The sequence below is a fragment of the Puntigrus tetrazona genome, chromosome 16 (assembly GCF_018831695.1).
Source record: "Puntigrus tetrazona isolate hp1 chromosome 16, ASM1883169v1, whole genome shotgun sequence".
In the NCBI taxonomy this organism is placed as follows: domain Eukaryota; kingdom Metazoa; phylum Chordata; class Actinopteri; order Cypriniformes; family Cyprinidae; genus Puntigrus; species Puntigrus tetrazona.
Genome location: NC_056714.1, coordinates 8,410,595 through 8,434,267, shown reverse-complemented (window position 1 = coordinate 8,434,267; position 23,673 = coordinate 8,410,595). Strand labels below are relative to the sequence as shown.

The 23,673-nt window shown below is 37.0% G+C and overlaps 2 protein-coding genes across 2 annotated transcripts in view; both read right to left on the bottom strand.

Annotated features, from left to right (window-relative positions):
- Positions 1-156: 156 nt before the first annotated feature.
- Positions 157-6,534, bottom strand: gsdmeb (gasdermin Eb). The gene is made up of 10 exons (XM_043261746.1): positions 6,446-6,534; positions 5,498-5,713; positions 4,490-4,682; positions 3,830-3,998; positions 3,560-3,686; positions 2,617-2,733; positions 1,997-2,124; positions 867-1,038; positions 619-692; positions 157-475 (listed from the first exon to the last, which is right to left on the bottom strand). Exons 2-10 carry the CDS (start codon positions 5,703-5,705, stop codon positions 245-247), a joined length of 1,419 nt encoding a protein of 472 aa, XP_043117681.1. The 5' UTR covers positions 5,706-5,713; positions 6,446-6,534; the 3' UTR covers positions 157-244.
- Positions 6,535-8,510: 1,976 nt separating this feature from the next.
- osbpl3b (oxysterol binding protein-like 3b) overlaps positions 8,511-23,673 on the bottom strand; it is a 49,234-nt gene continuing 34,071 nt past the window's right edge. The window contains 13 exon segments of the mRNA XM_043261730.1: positions 8,511-9,468; positions 9,570-9,692; positions 10,622-10,748; positions 10,921-11,065; positions 11,739-11,883; positions 15,372-15,450; positions 15,552-15,615; positions 15,702-15,839; positions 18,387-18,631; positions 18,860-18,953; positions 19,616-19,753; positions 21,370-21,477; positions 23,408-23,538. Of these exon segments, the coding sequence (XP_043117665.1) occupies positions 9,372-9,468; positions 9,570-9,692; positions 10,622-10,748; positions 10,921-11,065; positions 11,739-11,883; positions 15,372-15,450; positions 15,552-15,615; positions 15,702-15,839; positions 18,387-18,631; positions 18,860-18,953; positions 19,616-19,753; positions 21,370-21,477; positions 23,408-23,538 (1,634 nt within the window). The 3' untranslated portion in view covers positions 8,511-9,371.

Genomic DNA, 23,673 nt, shown 5'->3' with positions numbered 1-23,673 from the left:
GTGCATTTTCGCAGTGTACTTCCAGGGTTGCCAGGTTTATACAATAAAACCTGCCCAGACTTGGCAACCCTATTTCCAATCTAAAAGATTTTACATATACTTTAAAAAAAATATTTAAAGGCAGTTTGTATAAAACAGCGGAAAGGCCACTTAAGGATCCAATTTTTTGTTGATTGTCCACTGCTTCAGTGCCCTTTGGTCCTCATCTTACATCAGATATTTTTTCTTTGCTGTTGTACTAGAGTCAGACAGGGGGCACTAGAGATGCCAAGCCTTTAACAGCGATGCACAGCATGAGAGGAAGGCGATCCTGTGGGTTGCTGATTTTTGTAAGCACTGAATCCTTCTCCTTAAGCAGCGTCACGTTACAGGAAGCAAAGAGTGACGTTACCTCCTTGAAAACCTGCTCATCGGTCAGCGCAGCCAAAGCAGCATCCTTCAGAGAAGACTTCTTACTTGAAGTCATCATATGCACCTGCAGGACAATAAACACAAAGTCATACAGGCATTTTGGGGTGAACTACCCATTTTAACGGGCCCTGTTTATCGCATGTGGTGTTAATGCTCCCATTTTTGGATGTAAAACAGACTGAGTATGGTTATTGTGAATATACTTACAAGATGAAGCAAAGCTTGCAGGGTTGCGTAACTGCAGCAGGATTTGAGCCGGAGCAGGGCAGAGTCGGTCATCTCTACATGAGCACATGATTGGTTATGAGAACAAAGGTCAATCTGACGGCAGTCGTATGATAACGGACAACCATCAGGTAAATCACAACGATGCATTGAAAGTGCTTTTGTGACCAGTTCATGATATGCAAAACTCACTTTATATGTCAAAACTCTGTCACTTTAACTGAACTCACCTTCTAAGGAGCTGAGGAGCAGATGGGTGGCAGTCAGAGCGCTGGCTTTCTTCTGCTTTTCAGAGGGGTTAGTTCCAGCAGTCTTCTGTACAAGCTTAACTGTGGTCTTCAGGGCAGGTACTTTATCTAATAGACTGGGATCAGGCTGCGTCCCACCGCACAGGTCCTCTAACTGACAGACAAACAAGTCTAAATATGTCAAACATCAGCAAGGTTTTATTTAGCGAAAAAAGAAGATGCGTTAAACTGATGAACAGTGACCGCACTTTCACAAAAGGTCACGGTTTCAAATGCTGCTTTTTTTAACTTTACATTTACATAATTCAGAGAAGAAAAACAAGAGTTTACAGAAAATATTATTCAGCACATTAAATGACAAGAGGAAATGTTTTTTTTAGCACAAATCAGCATGTTGCAATGATTTTATTTACAATTATGCTGCACTGAAGACTGGAAATGACCATTTTTATGGGAATAAATATTTCAAATGAACACACATGAATAAATGCAGCCTTGATGAGTATAAGATACTTTTTTAAAATAAATATATGTGTAAAAATATACAGTGCTTAACTAATTTAATAGAATACTGAGAGCAAACAAATATATTAGGAATGTGTTAAAAACCTGTTTAAAACAAAACAAACAAAAAAAAAAAAAATATATATATATTTTTTTTTATGAATACAACACAAACTAAAACAGCTAAATCTTTATTTTTTCTGCAGTTGTTTTTATGTACTTCCACGTAGTATTTAGTTGTTCCCAAAGATGTGCTTTTGATAAACTTTTGAGCGATCCATCTTTAAATTCCCATTAATTAATAAATTTCCCAACAATTAATATTTTAGCATTAGAAACACTATTGTGAAAAAAGGGTGTACAAGTACTGGTGTGGATTAACCAAATCAAAATGATTAAAATGATGAATAATTTTTGGAATCACCAATTCTGTTGAGGACAGCTGTGTCACAACACTTACATTGGGTGGTGGTCTAATCGATTTATTAAGCATGGTATATGTAAGTTTTATTAATTTATAGTTTTATTTAAGATGACAACTAGATGGCATTTGCTGTAGAGTAATTCCTACCGTTTCAAAAACCAAAAAAAATGTTTTTCTCACTCACTGTGTCCTCCAACATGCTGATGGCTACGCTGTTCTCCAGGAGCTGAGAGATCTGCTCGAATAATAAAGTGCGTGTGCTGGACGGGAGTTTAGAGAGAGCCGTAAACTGCCCCTGAAGTCCTTCCAGGTCTTAAGAGAGAAAATCGGTTTTATCAAAGGGGCAAATACTTTTTCACAGCAATGTACAACTAACAAACCAGAAATAAAAAGTATGTGCTTCCTTTGAATAATAAATGAATGCTCGACCGTGAAAACATATGAATGTGTTATGAATGTAATCCAGACGTTCTGCTTTCACTATATCAGGACTGTCATGTGACCCGCCAGCATCCCTGCTTAACAACTGGTTATTGTTTGCTAGTGTTTTGTGAATGCAGTTAATTCAAACACACGCCACTTTCACATCATGTTTTTCACCTGTATTATATGACAGGGAAGTGTGTTTTCTGATGCACCCAAGGTGGCTGTGTTGGGCTAGCTGTGATGTCACAGATTCACAGTTTTAGATTTTCCAGCGGCTTACTTTACCGGTGTCGCAGAATAAATACTTTAAAATTACGTATTTTACTGTTGTATGTTATTTTGGATGAAAGATTGCTCGAGTAGCTACCGCGGTGTTACCTTTCTGCAGTTTGTTGGTTGTTTTCCCTGGAGCAGCACTAAGCGTGCTTACTTCCTTCACCTTCACTGGCCCGTCAACTTCAAAACCACCCTTGATATTTGGCAGCAAGCACAGTCCTGATAAAATGGATGACAGTACATTTATATGGCTTGTTTGACCCTCAAGAATGACCAACTTCTGTATGATAAACAATTCTGGCAGTGTTCAGTACAAAGCTCTGCACACGGAGTCAGAATTTTTGATATGCGTTTTTTTTCATCCTTTCATATTAAAATGCTTGCAATTAATGCGAAAACACAGAAAAATGTTGTATTGTAATGTACGGTGTTTTGCAGTCAGTGTGTAAAACGTCATTGGCACAACAGGTGGTTGTGAAATTTCAGACTGATTTTTTCGTATTCGTCTTCCTAAAACTTTGTCAGGACAGAAACCTTGGACACTGAATCCAATGCGGATTAATCCGTTGCAGAAAACATTCACAAACAATATGAAATAGTCTTTAAACACGGAGGATGATTTCGTTGCCCTTTCTCTTTAAAAGAGAAAAAAAGAGGAAATATTGGGTTCATATGCTGAGATTACGTAGAGAGGAGTTCCTCCTCATCAAGGGGCTATGGCATTATCCCGAGATTCAAAGTTTACTACAGGATTTTGATGCTTTGGTAGCAATACTAGAGCCACATATTTAAAAAAAAAAAAAAAAATACACCAATATCTGTGAAACTGTCGAAACACCACTAAAGTGCTTGCTACAGATGCAACAAAATCCAACTTGATCCAAACTTTTCCCCGATTAAATTTTCTAGTCAGTGTGTGAACGTAGACACAACATTGTATTGATTTTTTTGATGTGCGCAAAATTTTGACTTAGTGTGGAATGACCTTTTGTTCCAGAAAGTAACTGGAACAAAACTTCCGATAAATGATTTTGCAAATATTTACCGTACTGTCCAGTTTGAGCAACTTCTAGTTCAATGACGCTATAAGCAATGGTGGTTTTGGTGGGAATGTTGATAGACACATTAGTGTCGTACTCAACAATAGACTTCCCTTTATCGTTGACTGACACCTAGGGAGAAAGAAGAGACAGAGGGGAGAGTTTGTACTAGCAGTCAGGACAGGACACGTCCACCTGGAATGTTGCTACTGAATGGCGATACACCCAAGACTGTCATCGGGAAAAAAAGAGCGTGTGATCACAAAAAGCCCTACCTTTACAGTCGTATTGAACCCAAACATTCCAGTGCAGGTACCAGCTTCCTGAACCTCCTCGGTGACGGTGCAGGGCTGAGCGGTGATGATTCGCTCCTTCACGAGCGTCAGCACCTCCCTCTGAGACTCCCGTGTCTGCTTGATCAGAGAGTGCTTCAGGTCCAGAACTCTACAACCACAGATTTGTGGATTTATCGTCAAACATGCATTCGTCTACACGTAACAGGTGCGTCTCAGGTTTATTGTGTAGAACTTTTTAATGTAAAAAAAATGACGTTTAATACCGAACCAGCATGAGCGTTCATTTTTGCGCCACGAATCGGCACAAACGAGTGGCATTGATTTGGAGATTATTTCTTTTTATGGGGTGCCAAAAAAAATCAAGCACTTAGAAAATTAAAGATTTCTGCCTTCTGTCTTAAATCTCAGTCTGTGATTGAGGTCAAACAGAAAACGGAAGGAGGACTTCGCAGAAAAGCAGAAATTTAATACGAATTTCTAACACAAACAGCAAGCCTCGTACTTTCATTTCCTAATTTTCATTCACCAGCCTTTATCCGTCACTACAGGCAAGATTCACTTGTGTTTAAACCACACTCCACATCACCACACTCTTATCAGACAGCAGCTCTCTACACGCTCATGTGGTCAGTCCCTCACCTAGATTTGGAGTCCTGTAAGAGCTTCTGGATATCCACTTCCTGTTTCTTTAGGTTTCCAAACGACGACTGAAGTTTGCTGGAGCCGGAACCCCCCACATTGATGGTTCCCGGCCCAATTTCTGCTGTGGCACTTCCACTTTTGTTACCCACAACTTTGCCATTATAGGTCAAAAAATCAGTTTCAACCACAGCTGTAATAATAATAATAAAAAAAAAATTAAAAATTAAAAATAATAATCTACATCAGCTCTCCCAAACACATAACACCTTGTTGCACACACAAACAATTTGGGGGGAAATTTTCACATAGAGAGCATTATACTATATTCCCTTAAAAAAAGTATTCTTTTAGTGTACACCAAATCATAAAAGTATATTTGCTTACAAAAACAGTTTGTGCAGATATTATGAAATAAAGGAAATGTACTTGAAGAGTGCATGTTCCTTAACACGCTTCGGTACACTTTTAAAGTGCACTTTGTGAAAATGTACACAAAAAGTACATTTTAATTAGTTTTATGTGTTGACTAACATACTAAAGAAGTTCTTGATTATAAGCTTACACTTTATTTTAAGGTGTCCTTGTTACAGTGCAATTCTACATTTATTTTAAGTACTGTGTAAGATTAATAAACTTACTATATGCAACATGTACTTACTATATGGTTAGCGTTTAGGGTTTGGTTTAGGCTTATTATGTAATAACGCATATTTGTTTCGCCTCATAATAACAATGAGCTTAAAATAAAATGTGACCATAAACTGTAACTTCATTATTACAAATGTGTAATTACATATACATATAAAAACTTAACATACAAGTCTCAAAGGATAATAATATTAAAGTATATTTTAGTTTACCATAAATAAATATCTCGAAGACATCACTCTAAAGATATCTTTTTTTTAATTTTAATTTTTTATTATGTGCACTTCTTTTTCACAAGGGGTTCACTTTAAAAGTGCTTTGACAGACCATATATCCTTTTCCGCAGTTGCCCTGTACCTGGATTTATGGGATCTCCAACAAGAACATCATTTAGTTTGAAGTCTGATATTAGGTACTTGGGGTTTTGCCAAAACCAGTAGCGGTTTCTCTTGATGACCAGAGCCAGAGGAGCCAGACCATCCGAGTCATTCAGACGGGACACTGAGATCAGGGAGCCATCGGTGTCGATCTCAGAGACCAGGTTCTTAGTGGCTTTCGCAAACATCTTTCGTGCTGACACAGGCAGAAGAAACACACAACTGACGGTGTACTTCATTTCAAAGAAAATTGATCCCATCACTATTGTATTGCTTTCAAAAATGTCTGTAAAGTATCATATTGTCAAAATATCATAATGCCAAGGGATTCTTGGAATATTATTTCACATTAACATTCAGTGGCATTGTTTCACGCTGCATGTAGCCTACTAATGTCAGTGAATTATACATAATTACAAGAAATTAACCTATAGTACAGACTAATTAATATTACTCAGTGCTTAAGTGTTTAAATGCACTGGAAAGAGACCTTAAAGTTAATCATACACAGTCATTCAGGACCAGATGGCATCTCTGTAGCACATTTCTCTCAGGAAAGGACACACACTTACTTCATTTCAAAACACTGAGCTAGAGCTGTGATATACAACAAGCATACTGACAGCGAAACATTTATTTGACTCAGTGTAATTGTACTGTAACAACAATATGATAATGAATAGTTCCGTAGTTATCATTAACTAACTCGTGCCTATACATAATTTAGTTTTACATGACACAGTGACACCGAATAATTGCTGTAACGTGGTGTCAAAATGTAACGTTACAATGTAGCGACAGAAACACTTACGGAAATCGTTTCTACTCTTCATAAAGTAACAGTTTTGAGAGGAATGCACTAATGTGCTGTTAAAGCAGCCAGCTTTGCAGACAACAGAAGTATTGTAAATGAAGTACTCGCGCTTACCGTCTCCTGCTCTCGCCTCTTCTGTTTGAAGACGTCTACAACCAACAACTGAAACAAAAGCCCGGAGAGTGGCCTGGTGCCTTTTCTTAGCCCCGCCCCCACAAATGTCATTGGCTCGCTCTCAGACGACGTATTTTCATTCGCTGCACAGGTTGTCAATCAAAGGATCTGCCTTTTTATCTCTCGAGAGTGGCTGTTGTTTTTCAAGAAGTTGTTTGTAAGTCGGCACTAAGATAATTACATTTTACGCTTAAATTGTAACAGTTTTATTTAATTGGGTCACAGCACGTCTTTAACATTTTATCGTTTTATCTAGCGTAGGTCTGTACGACTTTCTGGAAAGCAAATCCCACGTTTATTTCTTTATTTTTATGTAAAAGAGAGCAGGGCTTTGAGTATCTGGTGTATCTCACAGGAGGGAGGTGCAGTCCGGAGGGAAGAGATAGTGTAACTCTGTAATTCTGTAAATCATAATAATGAGATACTTTACGAGATTGTATCTCGTTATATTGAGAAATTGCCTCGTAACAATGAGAACATTTCTCTTTAATACACTTAGTTTCTCGTAATAATGAGAATAATTCTCGTAAAAATGACGTAGATGCTCGTAATAATAAGACACTTTCTCATAATAATAATAAGAAACTTTCTCGAAAAAATAACCTAATCCACGCATGTGCAATGCATTGTGCTATAGCGACATCTGTTATGAAAAAAAACACCGTGACACTGCGTGTTTAAACGACATAAAGAATATCTATATATATATATATATATACACACACACACACACACACACACACACACACACACACACACAAGATCCCTTATACGTAAGTAATCATTTTTTGTTACTGATATTAAACTTAAACTTGCACAGTGAGTTAATAAGACTGAGAAGCAGTTCTTCTGGTGCAGGTAACAACTTTTTTAGTATTAGTGTGTACAGAACCCAACATGAATGTCAAAATCATCACTGCACAATTGTTCGGAAGAATGTTTTTCTTTTTGACCACACAAACTGCTCTATATCCTCTCACAACATTTCTATAAGCTCAGGACTTCTAACAGGACCGTTCCAAAACATTTGATTTCTTCTGCTTTAACCATTTTGACCACTAGTAAACCTGCATGTGCGTTTTGGGTCATTGTTTTTGAGACTGACATAATGACATAAAAGATGAAACTATACTGTGTTATTTTTTGAAAAAGCATTATTAGTAAATTGTAAAGATAAAAAAATGGTGCCATCAACTTTTTTTAGGCTGCTTTTGGGAATTACAGACCATGTCAGAAAATCTAAAAAAAAAAATATTAAAAACTAGATAAAAATAATCACACTAAAGCATATACTGCCTTCATTGTACATGGCAAATTCCTATTTTTCTTTTAACAAATCTCATTTAACCCCAAATTAACTTTTTTTACTTATTTGTCCACAAAACATTATTCTAGACGTCATACTTCTACATAAATGAAGCTTATTTATAAAGAGTGAAGTGTATATAACTGAAGCAATATATAACTTTCACCAACTGGTGTGAAGACCAGATTTTTCTAGTGGACACTCAGTTTCTTTTTATCCAATTTATTGAAACACATTTACCCTTTTTAAACTTTCTCCAGTTAATATTTGCTACATATATTCAATACTGGAACCACAAAAGTTTGTGCATTGCTAATTTAAATCTTCTCTTAATCCAGTTATATTTTAACCATTTGTTTTCCATATTGCACATAACTCACAAGAATCAAACTGCAATTGTAAAGAATTTTTTTTTTTAACCCTGTGATTCATAAAACCCAATGTTGTAATGCATATGTCAGCAGGAAATATGCTTCTCAAGGGTTTTCCTCAACCACAATAAAAGCCCATTTGTCTGCAAACTGATTCATAGCGGCATTTATAATTTCATCTTCTGATTTTACAGAAAATTCCGGACTACAAAATCTGAAACTTCAGAGGCCCGTATTCATCGGCCGAGCCAAACACGAATAATACGAATCCCTGCACTCTCAAAGTTCACGAATATACACTCTTTCATAAAAACTAGGTTCCAAAGGGTTGTTGTTTAAGACTTTATTGAAGGAGAGAGGAAACGCTGCAGCGATCAACACGCAAGTACCCCCGTCCCTCAACATCATTCGTCGTGGTGCGTAGTGAAATGAGCACAGGTTACAGGTCAAACCGTGTGGAAGAAGCCAGGCTCACGAGTGCGATGGTAATGTTCAGTATTGTTGAGCCGTCTGTCAGTCAGTGAATAAGTTAACATGTATATAAATGTTTCTGAGAACCTTCTGTTCATTCAAGTGTCTCAGAGTAAAAGGCGGTTGTAAAATTACAATACTTTGTGACAATACACTGGATTTGATTAAAAGTTCTAGCAAAGTACATGTATATAATTTAATATAAGGCAATATATGTATTATATTCATAGTCTAATATACATCAAATTCCTCGACAGTTTGATCGTAAGAGGTAGACGACGCCGTTTTGTTCTGACAACATACTATACATCTTTTTTTAAGGTGCGGGTCACCCGCGGTACTACATTTAGCCACAAGGGACCGCAATCCAACAGTTTTTCTCTTGGTTTCTTGTGCTACTTACAACGCACGCGAACAAATAAAAAAACAGGTATGAACTGGGCCAGGATTGCATATTTCTCATACTTCCAAGGGATCCATTTGCATAAATGAAACTACGACATAATGTAAGCAATATTAAGGCAACTGAACCGTTGGGACATTAAATAATAAATATTAAGGAATGATTTAAAACAATCAGACACCAGTCTCTCACAGCTTTATCAGTCTCTACCTCCCTTTAAGAGGTGTGCGTTGACTCTTGAAGCTGTAATGTTGGCCAGAACAGGTAAGAGCAGGCAACAGTGAGCACACGTGTATATATTGGCTGCCTCCGAGTTCACCAGAGGACCGGACAGTCAAGGTTACTGAATCCAGGATCTTTCTTTAACTCCCAGTAAGTGTTGTTGCTCACCCAGGTGTCATCTTTGGACTTCCTGTTGACGATAAAGCAGCAAATGGTTTTAACGACTGGCTAGATTTGGTTGTTTAAGGCATCTCTCCTAAACAGATAGTAAGTAGGGTAGATTGTTCATACTGGAAGAATCGAGGTTGATGTGTCATGTGGTTGTCCTCCAGGACTCTGCGTCTCTCTCGCTGCAGCTGTTCGATTCTCTGCTTCTGCACCTCGGCGGATTCGACGTTCCCTTCCTCCAATAACCTGAAGACACAAACAGTCTCATATGAAATTCATTTGTCCTTGTGTAACATGTCTGATGCATTAATGTCATCGTCTGGTGGCCCTGACGTTTCTGTCCGCTCTCATCGGCTGTGACACATTTACGCGAATAACTCTAACGACGTATGTCAAAATGACTCGGAGCGCAGTTTTTCTACAATATTCAAAATAACTGTCACACATCAGTATGGGAGTTGTAAAATTACACTAATAAAACTTCATCAATATTAATAAGATCATTGTTATTAGTGTGCACTTTGTTTTAATAATCAGATTTTAGTTCTGAAACTTTAAAGTACTGATAATTGTCCAGTTTATTTGGCAGTGGTATCATCTACTGCAATATCGTTCATTAAAACTAATATTATGTTATTATGGACTGAAATATAAATATCAGATGATGATAAAAATAAAATAGAAATGGTGCCTTGGCAACTAATAATTTGAAGTATTAAAATGATTAAAACTAAAAACTGAAATGCAAATAAATGAAAGCTAATTAGAAATATATTTTTAAAACAAAACGCATTTATACTAAAACGTTTACACTAAAATTAAAATTAAAATAAAAATGGAAAAATTGGGAAAATCTAAATGTAAAAAAATCTAAAGCATTGGAAATACTAATTAATGCTATTACAGAATATAAATAATATTTAAATAACCTTCACCTACTGCCCATTGGATATTCTGACTCTAGTATCACTTTATAAACCAAGTCCAATACAGTTTTTAATATTCAGGTTACTTTTCATGTTTTCCTTTATTCTATCAATAATTTCATTTTTAGTTTTGTTAGGGCAAAGACCGATTGGTATCATCTCAAAACAATATTATATTTATCAGAATATATAATATTAAATATAATTAAGTTTTTATATAGGTCTAAGCTTTGATTGGCAAGTTTTTACCTCTGGTCGAACCGCAGTCTGGTGTCTGTGGGTGGAAGAAGTGGTTTGGTAAGAAGGTCAAGCTCATTGAGCTCCATAGCAAACTTAGTGAAACCGTAGTACTGCTCGTAGTCTGGAGGCATGGGATCTGTACACATAAACAAACACAAATAAAAGATGTTGATAAAAATACAATCTGAAGTCATAAAGAACTACTAACCCCTAGCGCCTGTATTGCAAGTGAAATACATCAGCCAGCGGGCACCAGAAAAAGAGGGCAGACTATGTGTGTGTGTGTGTGTGTGTGTGTTGGTTCCTACTCGTCCTCCAGATGCAGGTAGCAGAGGGTGGGCTGCCGCAGTACATCCCTTCGTGCCATTTCCCAAACAGCTTGTGCACGACTTTCCCTTTGTGATCTGTGACAGCTCCCTCCACCTCGTTCATGCTGGAGTTCCAGTACTTTGCCTATGAAGGACACAGACACGTTGGATCAGAACACCTCCAAACGAAGAACTGCGTACGTATTTAAACCGGGCCACCTGGGTTAATTATACTGATGCTAAACAAATGAGTGAAAATACTGAATTAATTCACGATCAAGGTAGCACTAATGTGGCGTTAACGGGAAGGTCAGATGGAGGAGCTCTCCAGCAGATGTCCTACTTGAGTCAGACAGTGAGCTAAATCAATCTCGGGGGGGGATGAACCACGAATAATTATATGACTTTTGTAAAATCTCATTCTGTGCTGTTTTTTGTTTTGATCTTGCCCTAATTGATCTCCTGTCTGATCTCTTTCTGTCTTTTCTTCACCCCTCGGTAAAGCCTGACCCGTTGTCCTTGAAGTCTGTTGGAAGTCTTTAAAGACCTCAGTGTCTGAGTGCAATTATCTCAACCGTGCCTCACAGATCCCTCATTAGATGCTAAAAAATGTGGCGCTCTCTGAAAGGCCAGGAAGAGTTGACCGACATGTTTCGTGTCACGTGTGACCTACACGTGTGAAGGATGTCAGATGGTGGAACATGGCAGGCTTGAATCGCTATAACAACTGGTCCAATGCATTTACGTAAAGAAACCTTAAGGATATCGACAAATGACTCATTTCAGAATGTAACAGACAAAACGCAGAGGCAGCTGACCTTGATGAAGGTGACTTTGCACTGGCATTTCTCACTGTTGGAGTTTTTGATGGCGATTTCTCCGTAGTGCTCGATCCAGCGCTGCCCACTCAGAATGTTGTGTATACAGGATGTCACTTTATTCCACTCATAGTGATCTCCAAATCTGAAGGTGAGAGGAAAGTGAGCGAGTGTGTCTACTGTAAATACGTCTTACCTAGGCCAATATTTTGTCCTTCTGATATTATTAAATGAGTTAAAGGAAGAGTTCACCCAAAAACGAACATTTTGTGGGTCACCATTGACTTCCATAGTAGGAAAAAAATACTATGGGAGTCAATGGTGACCCACAACAGCCAGGTTACAAACTTATCTACAGAATATCCTCCTTTGTGTTCGGCAGAACAAAAAAATTCATACACATTTAGAACTACTCAAGGGTGAGTAAATGATGACAGAGTTTTCATTTTTGCATTTTTTGCTTTAACTTCTGTAGCCCTATAAATAAAATTCAATTCATAGAGTGGATTTTAAGTAAACGTTATCTAAAATAGGCTAACTATTCAAATGACAGCATGCAATTTTTGCATGTGTCATTTGCCATTTTTTATATTGTATATATATTTAGGATATTTATGCTACTATGAAAAATGGGAAAAAAAAATGCTGTTCTTTTGAGCTTTTTAGTAATGCTTTATTTTATGGTTACTCGTATTAGTTTTTTATTAGCATACTAGAATATTAACCACTTATTATTAGTGCTAATTAAACACATATTAATGCCTTAACAACTACCTTACTCACTATTAATAAGCAGCCAGTTAAGAATTTATTGAGGGAAAAGTCAAAAAGTGTTACCTACTGCACTCTAAAGTGTTACCAAATGTTCTATTTTTTATTGTATTGTTATGAGAGTAATAAATAAGCATATTAGAATGATTAAAATAAAAAAAACTGTTATTTTAAATTGTAATAATATTTTACAATATTGCTGCTATTACGTTATTATGTATTTTTGATCATATTCCAGCCTTGGTGACTTAAATATATTTCTGTCCTGACCCTGACAGGGCGATCAGGACCTGCAACATGAACTGGCAAAGTCTAAGACCTTTTATGACTAAGCTTAGAGTAATACGAGAGGCATGAAAACTATTTAATAATCACATCCCCCGAACAACAAATGTCAATTATACAGTTCAGAAGTCTTTATATGAAAAGGCTATTAGAACACAGAATGCTATTATCGGCCAATCAGAGAGATGTATTCCAGTCAGCTATGAGATATATCATCAGCTTTATAGTGCACATCATCAGCTGCCCCACTTTAGATCTTGGCACCATTTATTGAAAAACCCATTCAGCCTCCACTAACATTCATTTTATGGGATTTACTTTCAGACCCCGAGTACTTGTCGCAGACAAATTTCCAAAACAAAACAACAGTGAATGACCAAAACTGTAATGCCATCTAACTTTCAAATTGTGAGCTGAGTTTGGTGGAAGACGCCGAGCTCCGTTCACAGGATTTGAAAAACCCATAAAACACTAGAAGCACCACAGCCCACTCGGCACAGACAGTCCGTCATCATATGTCATTACAATGTGTGCTGCTGAGTAACTGGCTGCTGTTGTCACTGACAACTTCAACGCCTCGCTGCCCCAGTCTGCCGTTTCCAGGAAAGATAACAGCTTCAATGCTTAGGGTGAACAAGGGCACTGCTAACATCAAAACAGCTGCTGCTATCATTTGGACAATGCCATCATTCAAGATACAAATTACCCAGACTACAATCTGTTCTCACCAGAACATCAGCTGACTGTTTCTAACGCGTAACATGTATTCAGAACTGTCCAAAATATTTTTACTTACAGCTATAAAATGTTAGAGTTTGGCGTAAGTAGAAAAATGCATATTTATTTTTATTCATATTATATATTGATTCACACACTGAATTTTGGTATTGTACTAGACTTCTCCGGGTACACATAAACAGTTGTTGAGGGGGTGAATTAAGGAATATACATACATATTTTTAGCTTAATTTTTGTTTTGCTATTATAAATGACTTTAAGTGACCCCAGTACCCTGTTTAAAGGGTTAGTTCATCCAAAAGTGAAAATTAGCCAGTTTTTTCACCACCGAAGCATCATAGGTGTATGTGACTTTCTTCTTACAGACAAATCCGATCTGAGTTGTATTAAAATTTGTCCTGGTCCCCTACAAGCCTTACAAGGAAGATAAACGGGTGTTTGCTGCAAACAGGCTTCCTGTAGTGAATCCATGCGTTTTTGTAAGATAAATATCCATTTTTCAAATGAAATAAACACTTTTTTCTCACTTCTGCCGCCCGTGGTGACGTAGGACGTATGCATCGCGCTCATGCCTCTGGGAAATGTAGGAGCAAGTCTCCTCTTGGCTTATATCAAAATCCTTTTAGTTTTATTAGGGATACGAACACTTTATTTTACGCCTTTTGAAGTCTATACAGCAAACACATGCTTAGTCACATGAAAGTGAGTAAAACACAGGCTGCTTTTCTTTTTGGGTGAACTAACATTTTAATAGCCACTTTAGACCTTATGAGCACTTTGTAGTATATAGTGTATATTGTTGTCAGTTTGGGGGTAAAATGTTATTATTGGGGGGTAAAATCAATATTCTATGCCCATTTATTTACTTACATGGTAAATATGCTGTAATAAGCAAAAATCCTCTGATCTTATCACCCTCTTATTTTTTGCGATAATGACTAGTGATTAAGTTTTCTATGACATATGTATTTTATATATGATATACTATGAACTAATTATGTGAAATCAGACATATCCAGCATTTCTTGAACTCCCGTGTGACAATAATCAATTAGCGGTAAATATGAATTTATAAACAAACAGCCACAAATTACTGTTAATGAGTTTTTAATTGTATTAGGCATATAGTGGTAATCTGTGGAATACATTTAAATGAACTGGTTTGATAAAGACGAGCGGTGATTTGTCACATCTTGTTACCCGCTTGTAATATAAACATGCTGCAACTGCGCCAAACACCAAAAAACTCGAAACTTGAGAAGACTTGCATTCTGTGATACACTCACATGATCCAAAAAGACACTACAGCTGAACTGTAAAAAAAAATGTAACCCCCACAATATCTGTCACTTTATTTTCCGCATCCTGTACATAAACATCAACATTTAAACACACACACACATACTGTGCAGACAACATAATATAATTCAACATGATTTTTATGAAAATGTATATTTATGTTATTATTTAATATTTAATTAATCATGTTAGGTTTTTTTTTTCAATTTAAAAAGGAATGTTATAATTATTTTAGAGGATTATGATTGTTTAAAGCACTTATTTTGTAGGGCTTTCAGAAAGTGCAATCAATAATAATGCAACTTAATTCGTAACAATCTGACCAATTTAGAAAAGTTGTATAATTAATGTTAATTAATCAAATGTGTAAATTAATTTGCCATCTGGCTGCAAAATTCCACAGCAGCAGTTATATTCTGTAGTAAAAAGAGTGAACTTCAGAGTTTGAGATGCTTTGACACCTGAGACATGGCTTGAACCGAAAAAGAGCAGACCGTCCTGTGTGAGAATTTAATGAAGAGACAAAAAAAATGAACTCACCCTGGGAGAACCACGTGAGTAGTTCCTACAGGTACAATCTCCATGGACTTTCCCCAAAACTTATTCCTCCACCTCACGTCTAAAATCAGTCACATACAACACGCTCAGCTTCACATCTACCGACAACTTCATCTTATTTGTTCTGACGCAGTGAGATTGGTATCATTAGTGTGCCGTTACCTTGCCAAAAGATGAAGTTTTTAGATTCAGCATGGCATGCAGAAATGGGGGGGTGATGGCTGACCTGGAGGATGAAAGCAGAGCAGCTGTGAGAGTCGTACACATATTCACAAACCCGCTCACAACTACAGCTTACAGACAGCGTCCTACCTGCTCTGCCACAAAACGGAAGCCTTTGTCTGGACGATCACACTCGTACGTCTAGCCCAAAACCGGATTAAAGGGTTTGCCCCCTGCTCTGTAGTAACTTGAAGCATAGCCGGACACAGCAAACGTAGCGATGTACACCTACGAACAGAACACCACGCATTTAGTTATGTATGTTGTCCATTTTTTTTTATTAAAGGGATAGTCAACTCACCCTAAAATGGAAATCTCCTGAAAATCTATCTGGTATCAGGGTATCAAAAAGATACTGAAACATGAGTTTAAACAGCTGATAAAAATAACCTACAAGGAGTCCAGTCCATCAACTAACATCTTATAAAGATAAAAGCTACATGTTTGTAAGAGAAAGGTTAGGTTTTTAGGTTTTTTAACATCAAATCCATAATAGTCCATAATCCATAATAAATCTTGCTCCAGTAAAAATGTCAATGCCCTGTTGTACTGTTACATCAAAATCCACCAATGTATTTGTTTACGACTGTTTTAGACTGGTTCATTCCAGATTCAGACTAGAAAATAAACAATATCATGTCTAGAGGACTCACAACTATTTTCAAGTTAAAAATATGTTAATTATGAATTTGTTTATTACAAACACAGATTGCTTGTGGATTATTGTGTCTGTTTTGGACTGTCGTTCTAACGGCACCCATTCACTGCAGTGGATCCGCTGGTGAGAAAGTATGCTAAATTTATCCAAATCTGTTCTGATGAAAAAAAAACTCATTCAGACTTTAAACTGCCTGAAGGTGAGTACAGGTTCATCTTAATTTTTGGGTAATCTATCATTTTAATAACTTTTGAAATGACATTGTTTCTTATCTGTCTGGCAAGTAAAATTGAATTCACAACCTTTTTTATTTTCAGAATCTGGACGGAGACAAAATATACAGTCTGGGCTTGTTTTCCATCTATTGGGAGTTGATTGGATTAGGTAAAGTCAGTGTTTTTACTTTAATGTGAGTGACTTTAGTGACTTTAATGTGACTTTGCATTAGTTTGTGGAGGACGAGTCTTGTTCTGGAACACCTCCGAACCCGGGAGACTATTTAACAGGCATATAAAAGCTAAAAGTCATGTTTTCAAAAAAAAAAAAAGAAACCTACTAATAATTTAAAAACTTCCCCATGGTAACCATACTTTTTCAAACCATTCATATGTGCTATTATTGCTGTAACCTTTATTAATGTTAACTGCCAATAAATTACTGATATAACAAGAGCTCTGGTACTTCCATTCAGTACCAGAAATATTTTTTTTAGCCAATCAACTGAGGGAAAATGTGACCTATGTGACATCAGATTGAAAGTCATTTCTGAGACGGAGAAATTTAATTTTTTGGCTGAAGATAATTTATTCATTGAAATAATAAACCAAAACCAATTACTTACATTAAAGGGTTAGTTCACCAAAAAATGAATATTTGCACCTAGGTGTATGTGACTTTCTTCTTTCAGACGAAGTTTTTTGAAAATCTGAAATATGTATCTTTAGTTTGCTACAGGAGGCCTTAATTAACCCCCTGAAGCCGTGTGAGGGATGTTTTATTATGTGTGCACATACTATATTTAACATGTTTTAGACTGTTAAAGGTAACCACCCATCTACTGCAATGACAGAGCTAAGAAGTGCCAGGAAAAAGCCAGTTCATCTGAAAAAGACACATACACCTAGGGTGCTTTGAATGTGAGTAAAAGACAACTCTTTAAGTAAACAGATCAATTACGCTGTCTTGAAATTCCAGCTGTCTTTGTCTCTTGTGATTAAACTTCATTAGTAAGCATACTGAAAAAACACTAATCTACTGACCTAGACATTAGTGCGATGAAAATCTGAAAGCTGGAGCTATTATTTAAACTGAGAGAGAGGATTGCTTTTTTTCCTCAAGAGACTAGGAACAATGATGGGTACTCAAGAGTGTCACTGGATACAGTAGAGTGCCGCTGACTAAAGCACATTTCCAAGCAGGGAGAATGATTTCTGAACAATAATCATGCTCTCATGAGTAACAGTGGATCCCATATGATGAGCCTGGATCAGACAGGCTTTCAAAAGAATCACTCTACTCCTAGACAATCACATCAGGCTAATAAAGTCTAATGCACTGCGGCATCATAAATCAGACTAAGAATATGTCGGTGTTTGTAATGATAATATGCCATTAAAATAAAATGATTGTGATATAATACTGTATTACGGTATTTTATTGTAACATAATGATTATTATAAAATGCTAACTTGAAAACAGACTATGAAAGTGTGAATATTACAGTAATAACAATAAACAATATATCCTGTACTCAAATTATACATAAGCATATGAAAATAAAATAAATTGGTTTGATATAATATAAATATTAAACCTGAGAATTTCGGCTCTATTTATCATATCATGCAAGCAAATTTGAACTTAAAGCAAAACCAGAATGCTTTGCATTCACAAACGACAGTGAGAATGCCTCCCGAGAATTCATACTTGCGCCAAAAATGCACGTTTCTTGGCATTTCTCGAATTCACTATTCAGTTGGCAGCATTTCTTTGTATTTGAATGTGCACGATGACTGGGTTTAGGTCAAATAATAATGCAGGTTTATGCGTTTTTTTTAATCCAAACGCTTTACATATGCAAATAGGTTTGCGCAATTATGTGTGTGACCTCTTCCTACCATGCGCTCAAACGGGTCCTGTGTGTGTGCAGCCTTGTCCAGCAGTTCGCTGTACTCCAGTTCCTCACAAAGTCTCTGCAGAGTGTTGAGGGGCTCGTTGAGTTGAACAGGCATGGCTACTTTAGACAGGTCCTTCCCGATGTTGTTCTTCAGGATGTTCCACAGGCTGATGTTGCTGGTATTGGGACTGGGAGACGGAAGACGAGACCGCCGCTCCTCCTTAGAACCACCGTTCTCTATGCAAGCTGAAAAAAGAAAAAAAAAGCAGTTCAGGAGCCTCATCTCCAGGAAGGCCTTAGGAAGTTTCAGTTCAGGCTAGTTCACGTTACAATGGCTTGTCAGTGCTTTTTCTGAACACACCGAATCCCTCACGCAATTTTAAAACACCTGTCAAACGTAGACCATAAGAGTTTCTCACTGAATCTTTGAACGGCGAAATATCAGCGGCATGAGGGAAAATGCGGCATACCCACCTGTATTGAGTCTCTCATTCTCCACCTCGTTGCTGAAGTTATCCATAGACACGTTGTCACTGATGTCACTGATGTATGAGTCATCTTCCGAAGGCTGGCAGGAAACCACACATCATCATTACAGGTGTTTGGCTCTTTGACAATATAAATGTATCACAGACCCCCTAGAAGCTGAAAATCATCGACATCTGCATCTCTCTGCGCTCACTGATAAACCACTTGATCAAAACCGTGTTTTTGCGTCCATCGCTTCAGTGGAGAAAATTAAGAAAGTTTTGGAAATTCTCAGAGAAGCCTAATTCTGCATGAGGTATTTTTAGAGAGAAGCAATTATCTCAATTTCCATATTACTTCTGCTACAGGAGACGCTTGAGCAGGTCTCGATGTGAGGCAGAAATGAAGTTAGAGTGAGAAAACAGGGATGGCAGGCAAGCTGTGGAATGTCACGAGCAGCACTTAGTGCATGTTTAATATAATTAGTTCTTTCCTCTGTCTTCTAATAGGGTTCAGTTCAATGTCTGCCTGAGGTGAAAGAGAAAGCAGAGGCAGCTGGTCTCTTGAGGAGGAGCAGTAAATCTATTGGATGATTTAGTAAATCTAGGCAAATATGTCAGTCTGTGGAGCAGAGTTTAAAAATCCTGGCGCTATACTATATTCTTCCGGTGTATAAATCATTTTGGTCAGTTTTGGTGTCCTGCTGTACCCTTACTGCTTATAGAAGCGCATTTATGAGAAAAGATGGGACTTCATTCTCACCTCATTTTCTGAAGAGCTAGCTGACAGCAGCACTTCCTGCGCATCAAAGAACTCAGATAGAGACTCTGTAATGGAAGCTCTGCTCTCATTAGACACCTGGTGGACAAGAGGACGGGAACCATCACTGGACTCTTGCTTCTGTATGAAGACAAATCACGGGTTCAAGTCACAGAGCTTCAATGGGTAATTAGTAAAAATATAGAATCATTTATATAATCTTTTGAACCATATTTGTCTACTTCTCATTCCTGTAACATTTTACTTCTCAACTTCTCATTCCTGTAACATGCAAAAAAATGTAATTCTCCTTAATAATGTAATACAGAATTTAATAATCCAGTCAAATTACATTATGTTAAAATCAATTATCCCTCCTACTTCATTCAAGTCAGTTTAGACCTGGAAGAATTTTGGATTAAGAATGTCAACAAATGGGTTAAAAAATATCAAAATCATTTGTAATTTTAAATATCTTGAAATTAAAATGCTAATTTTGTTCTAAGTCAACTTATTCCCGGATATCAACTAAGGCTTTATGCAGACTATTTTTTTAATCTATGAGTTAGACTATATTTAATATTTTGTAATATTTATTTAGGCTCTTTCATATATCAAATACTTTTAGCATGGTAAAAGGAATAAACATGCATAAATAAAACAATTAAACGATTATAAACTTGAACTACACTCTAAAGTGATGTATTAATAAAATAACATAGTTAATAACATAGTAATAATCAATGCATAAATATGTTTCTGCATTGTTAATTAAGATGGTTTTGAACAAATTTGTTTAAAAAATAGCCGTAAAAAAATTATAAGCTCACGTTCCACTGGTTCACAGACCTACAAAATGTATTAGGAGGTTTTGAATAAATTATGAGGGAATTATTAAATATGATCAATATTAAGAGTGATGATTTTTCAACAGATACAAACATGATTTTTATACAGCGGGCTACACAGACTAACTGTCCTGAAATCCTAATGAAAAGTATGACTGTCTTAAAATAGGCTTCTTTTTCATTACACAATACATAAATTCGTATTTGTTTCTTTTCATTTTGAGACTAAATTTGTCCCACATATTTCTTGGCAGCTTTCGTGAGATTCACCTCATTAGCTCACATACGAAGCAAACAGGATATAAGTTCCCAACAGAAAATTAAAACAAAAAATGTAGAATGAGAGAGAATATTTCTGATGAGCACAAGACTGAGTTAAAAAACAAAATTGGCAAACAGTTTCTTTGTAATCATGACTTGTTATGAAGCAGTCAGACAACAAGGAAAGACAGTTGGCAGAGCTTTGCAAGCTAATTAGCGTAAAAGCATTATGTTGACTAGAATGTCAATTAGGGAAGTTGGATATTGACATAGCAATTCCACAGGAACACATCGCTGATAGCATGTGAAGCGTGGGATGCTGTATATAAGGTTGTTAGTGAGCGTGCAAGTGGGTTTGGGCGTAAACTATCCAGAGACATGATTAACTGGCACTACTGAGTCTGACTCAGCCTCTCCAAAGAGTATCCGTGGATTCAATTAGCATAAATCAACTTAAGCCTTGGGTTCTATCCCTAGGTAACAAAAACTGTTCAGTTGACAAATCTTACGCTAATTCTTCCTACAATAATGAAACATCTACTTGAGAATAATTAACAATGATGACTAATGAAAGTATGGCTGGTGGCGGCTGTAGACATGGTCTGGTCTTGACAATGGCACTCGTGATAGTACATTTCCCAGACCCACCTGCAGGGGGCCAGGGCTGAGGTTTATATGGACAGAGGGCTCAGCGATGTGCGACTCAGCGTGAATCTTGCACAGACGCTCTCGCAGCTCAGCGTTCTGTGATACAGCCTGCAAAAGCAACCGGCAGATACTTACATGGCTTTCACATAAGAGCTCCTAACTATCAGACATACCGTAAACAATGAAAAGAAAACAGGTCATTATTTATACAGCCTCATCTTTCAAAGGCATATATACAGTAGTGACTAGAAGTAAGCAAAGATAATAACTCTTAGAGGCCATTCACTTTTTCATCCAATTGCGCTTCTTTTCCATTGTAAATGAGCTAGAGAGAGTTGACCTCTGCGCTTGCATCTTTTGGAGCATTTTTTAAAAACTGTGGTGCTCTTTTTTTTAATTTGCTTCAAGACTTTGCCTTTTTCCCCTATTCGACTGCCCATATCAATTTGTGAATGGCCCCGTATTTTAAATAAATCGTAATACATTCTCAAATCATGCACTTATTCAAATGTGCAGTGTGAAGATTTGTCACAACCATTTTGATGAATAATGGTTTTTTATTCGTTTTTTTGATATTTGATAATTGATATCTCCCAAGTTTGATTTAGAGGTGTCACAATTATATAGATACTGATAGCACCTGTGATGGTTAAAAAAATAAATACTAATATCCTGTTAATATTACATATGCAATAATATTATAAATAATTCAGCACCGGTATTTATTTGGTTGACACTCCAATATAGTAGCTTTTCAGATGACAGGCAAAAGTGAACATGAGCCAAACAAATGGAAACTAAAATAAACAAAGATTTAGAATTTGGTTACTTCTTCCCCCAAAATGTATACTGATACACTGTAATAAAATTATATCAACAAGTCATGGCAGAATTACTTTAACACACTAAAATAACAAAAATAAATAAATAAATAACGTAAAGTTGAATGAGATATATAGATGTATTACAGAGTACCGCACATGACATGCAAGACTACTTTGACCAAACGCATCCGCAGAGAGCAAACTGATCTGAACAAATAGGTAGGCTCATTCGTATACAAGAAGTGACTATGTCATTTTTATATTTATGTACACTACGCAATAATATTCTAAAATAATGTCAAATATTTGGCATGTTTGTGTGCAGCTGTGCACCTCCGTGAGTAATAAGCAAACCGATTGCACGATGCGGACCTGCCCAGAGAAGAATTTTCTACTAACACACTCTTTAAATAACCCCCAAAAATCGCACCTTTCACTTTAGACTTTAGATGATGTTTGAGTTGGTTTATGGCGCAGTCTATTTTGAGTTCCTCAAAACGGCAACACGCCAACAATGCGCCTGAACACACCTCTTTTTTAGACCAGCATGCCCATAGCTGCATAAATGGGCCCGAACGCAATTGCTATTTCAACAACGTGACACAGGATGGGTAAATAAAGACCGCGTCGGGCTGAAACCACCAAAAACACTCGCCACCCCTGCGCATGTATGATAAGACCCCCGGAGTTCAAAATGACTTGAGACTAAATTTGACCAGGATGTAGCTGGAGTTTACATTTCAAACATATTTCCTGCAGTTGTAAAAGACAAGAGATCTTAGTTTGGCATTTATCCTCAGAAGTGCTAGAGTGGGGGTCTGCTTCACAATAACGTGACTCACTGAGGAAGATGAGTCATAATTCAGCGTTACAGAACTCGATTTAGCACAGACTGTTTTTAGCATGTAAAAATGGTGCTGTGAGGGTCAACGCTATTGTTTGCAAGATTCATTAGAAGCTTGACAAACTCGTTATACTATAACATCACTTCCACAGTTAATTCCCAGCGCTTTATTAGAAAACACCTCTAAATCTTGTCTTATAATTCGTGAACTGATAAGAGAGCTGCGTGTTTACATCTGCACCAAACAAGATCGCTGCTTGCACGCAAAGCTTTAAAGAAAAGTTATCAAGAAATTGAATGAGTGTTAGTAAATAGCATTGAGTCTGAGGAAATGCACAGAGAGGAAATGTGTGAGTGTTTGTGCGCGTACAGCAGCCAAGGCATTCTTCAGTCCCAGGAGCTGGGCAGAGGGGGCGGGACAAGACTCATGCTCCAGCATCTGTTTAAGTCTCTCTTTCTCTGTCGTCAGCATGCACAGGGCTGATTTCATGGTTGTGTGAACTGGAAACAAACACAAAAAAGTCAAGCGTCAATTAGGGGTATAAACGGACAAATCATCTTCGATTCTCACATCTTCGTGCATGACTTATGAAACACGATCTGCTTGTAATACATATTCATGCAATGCCTAGTAAT

Excerpts from the sequence above, each read along its gene's own strand:
- gsdmeb (XM_043261746.1), bottom strand. The coding sequence starts at position 5,705 with ATGTTTGCGAAAGCCACTAAGAACCTGGTCTCTGAGATCGACACCGAT. Across the intron at positions 4,683-5,497 it reads TGGAGATCCCATAAATCCAG|CTGTGGTTGAAACTGATTTT; the intron begins GTACAGGGCAAC and ends TTATTATTACAG. Across the intron at positions 693-866 it reads GCTCCTCAGCTCCTTAGAAG|AGATGACCGACTCTGCCCTG; the intron begins GTGAGTTCAGTT and ends GTGCTCATGTAG.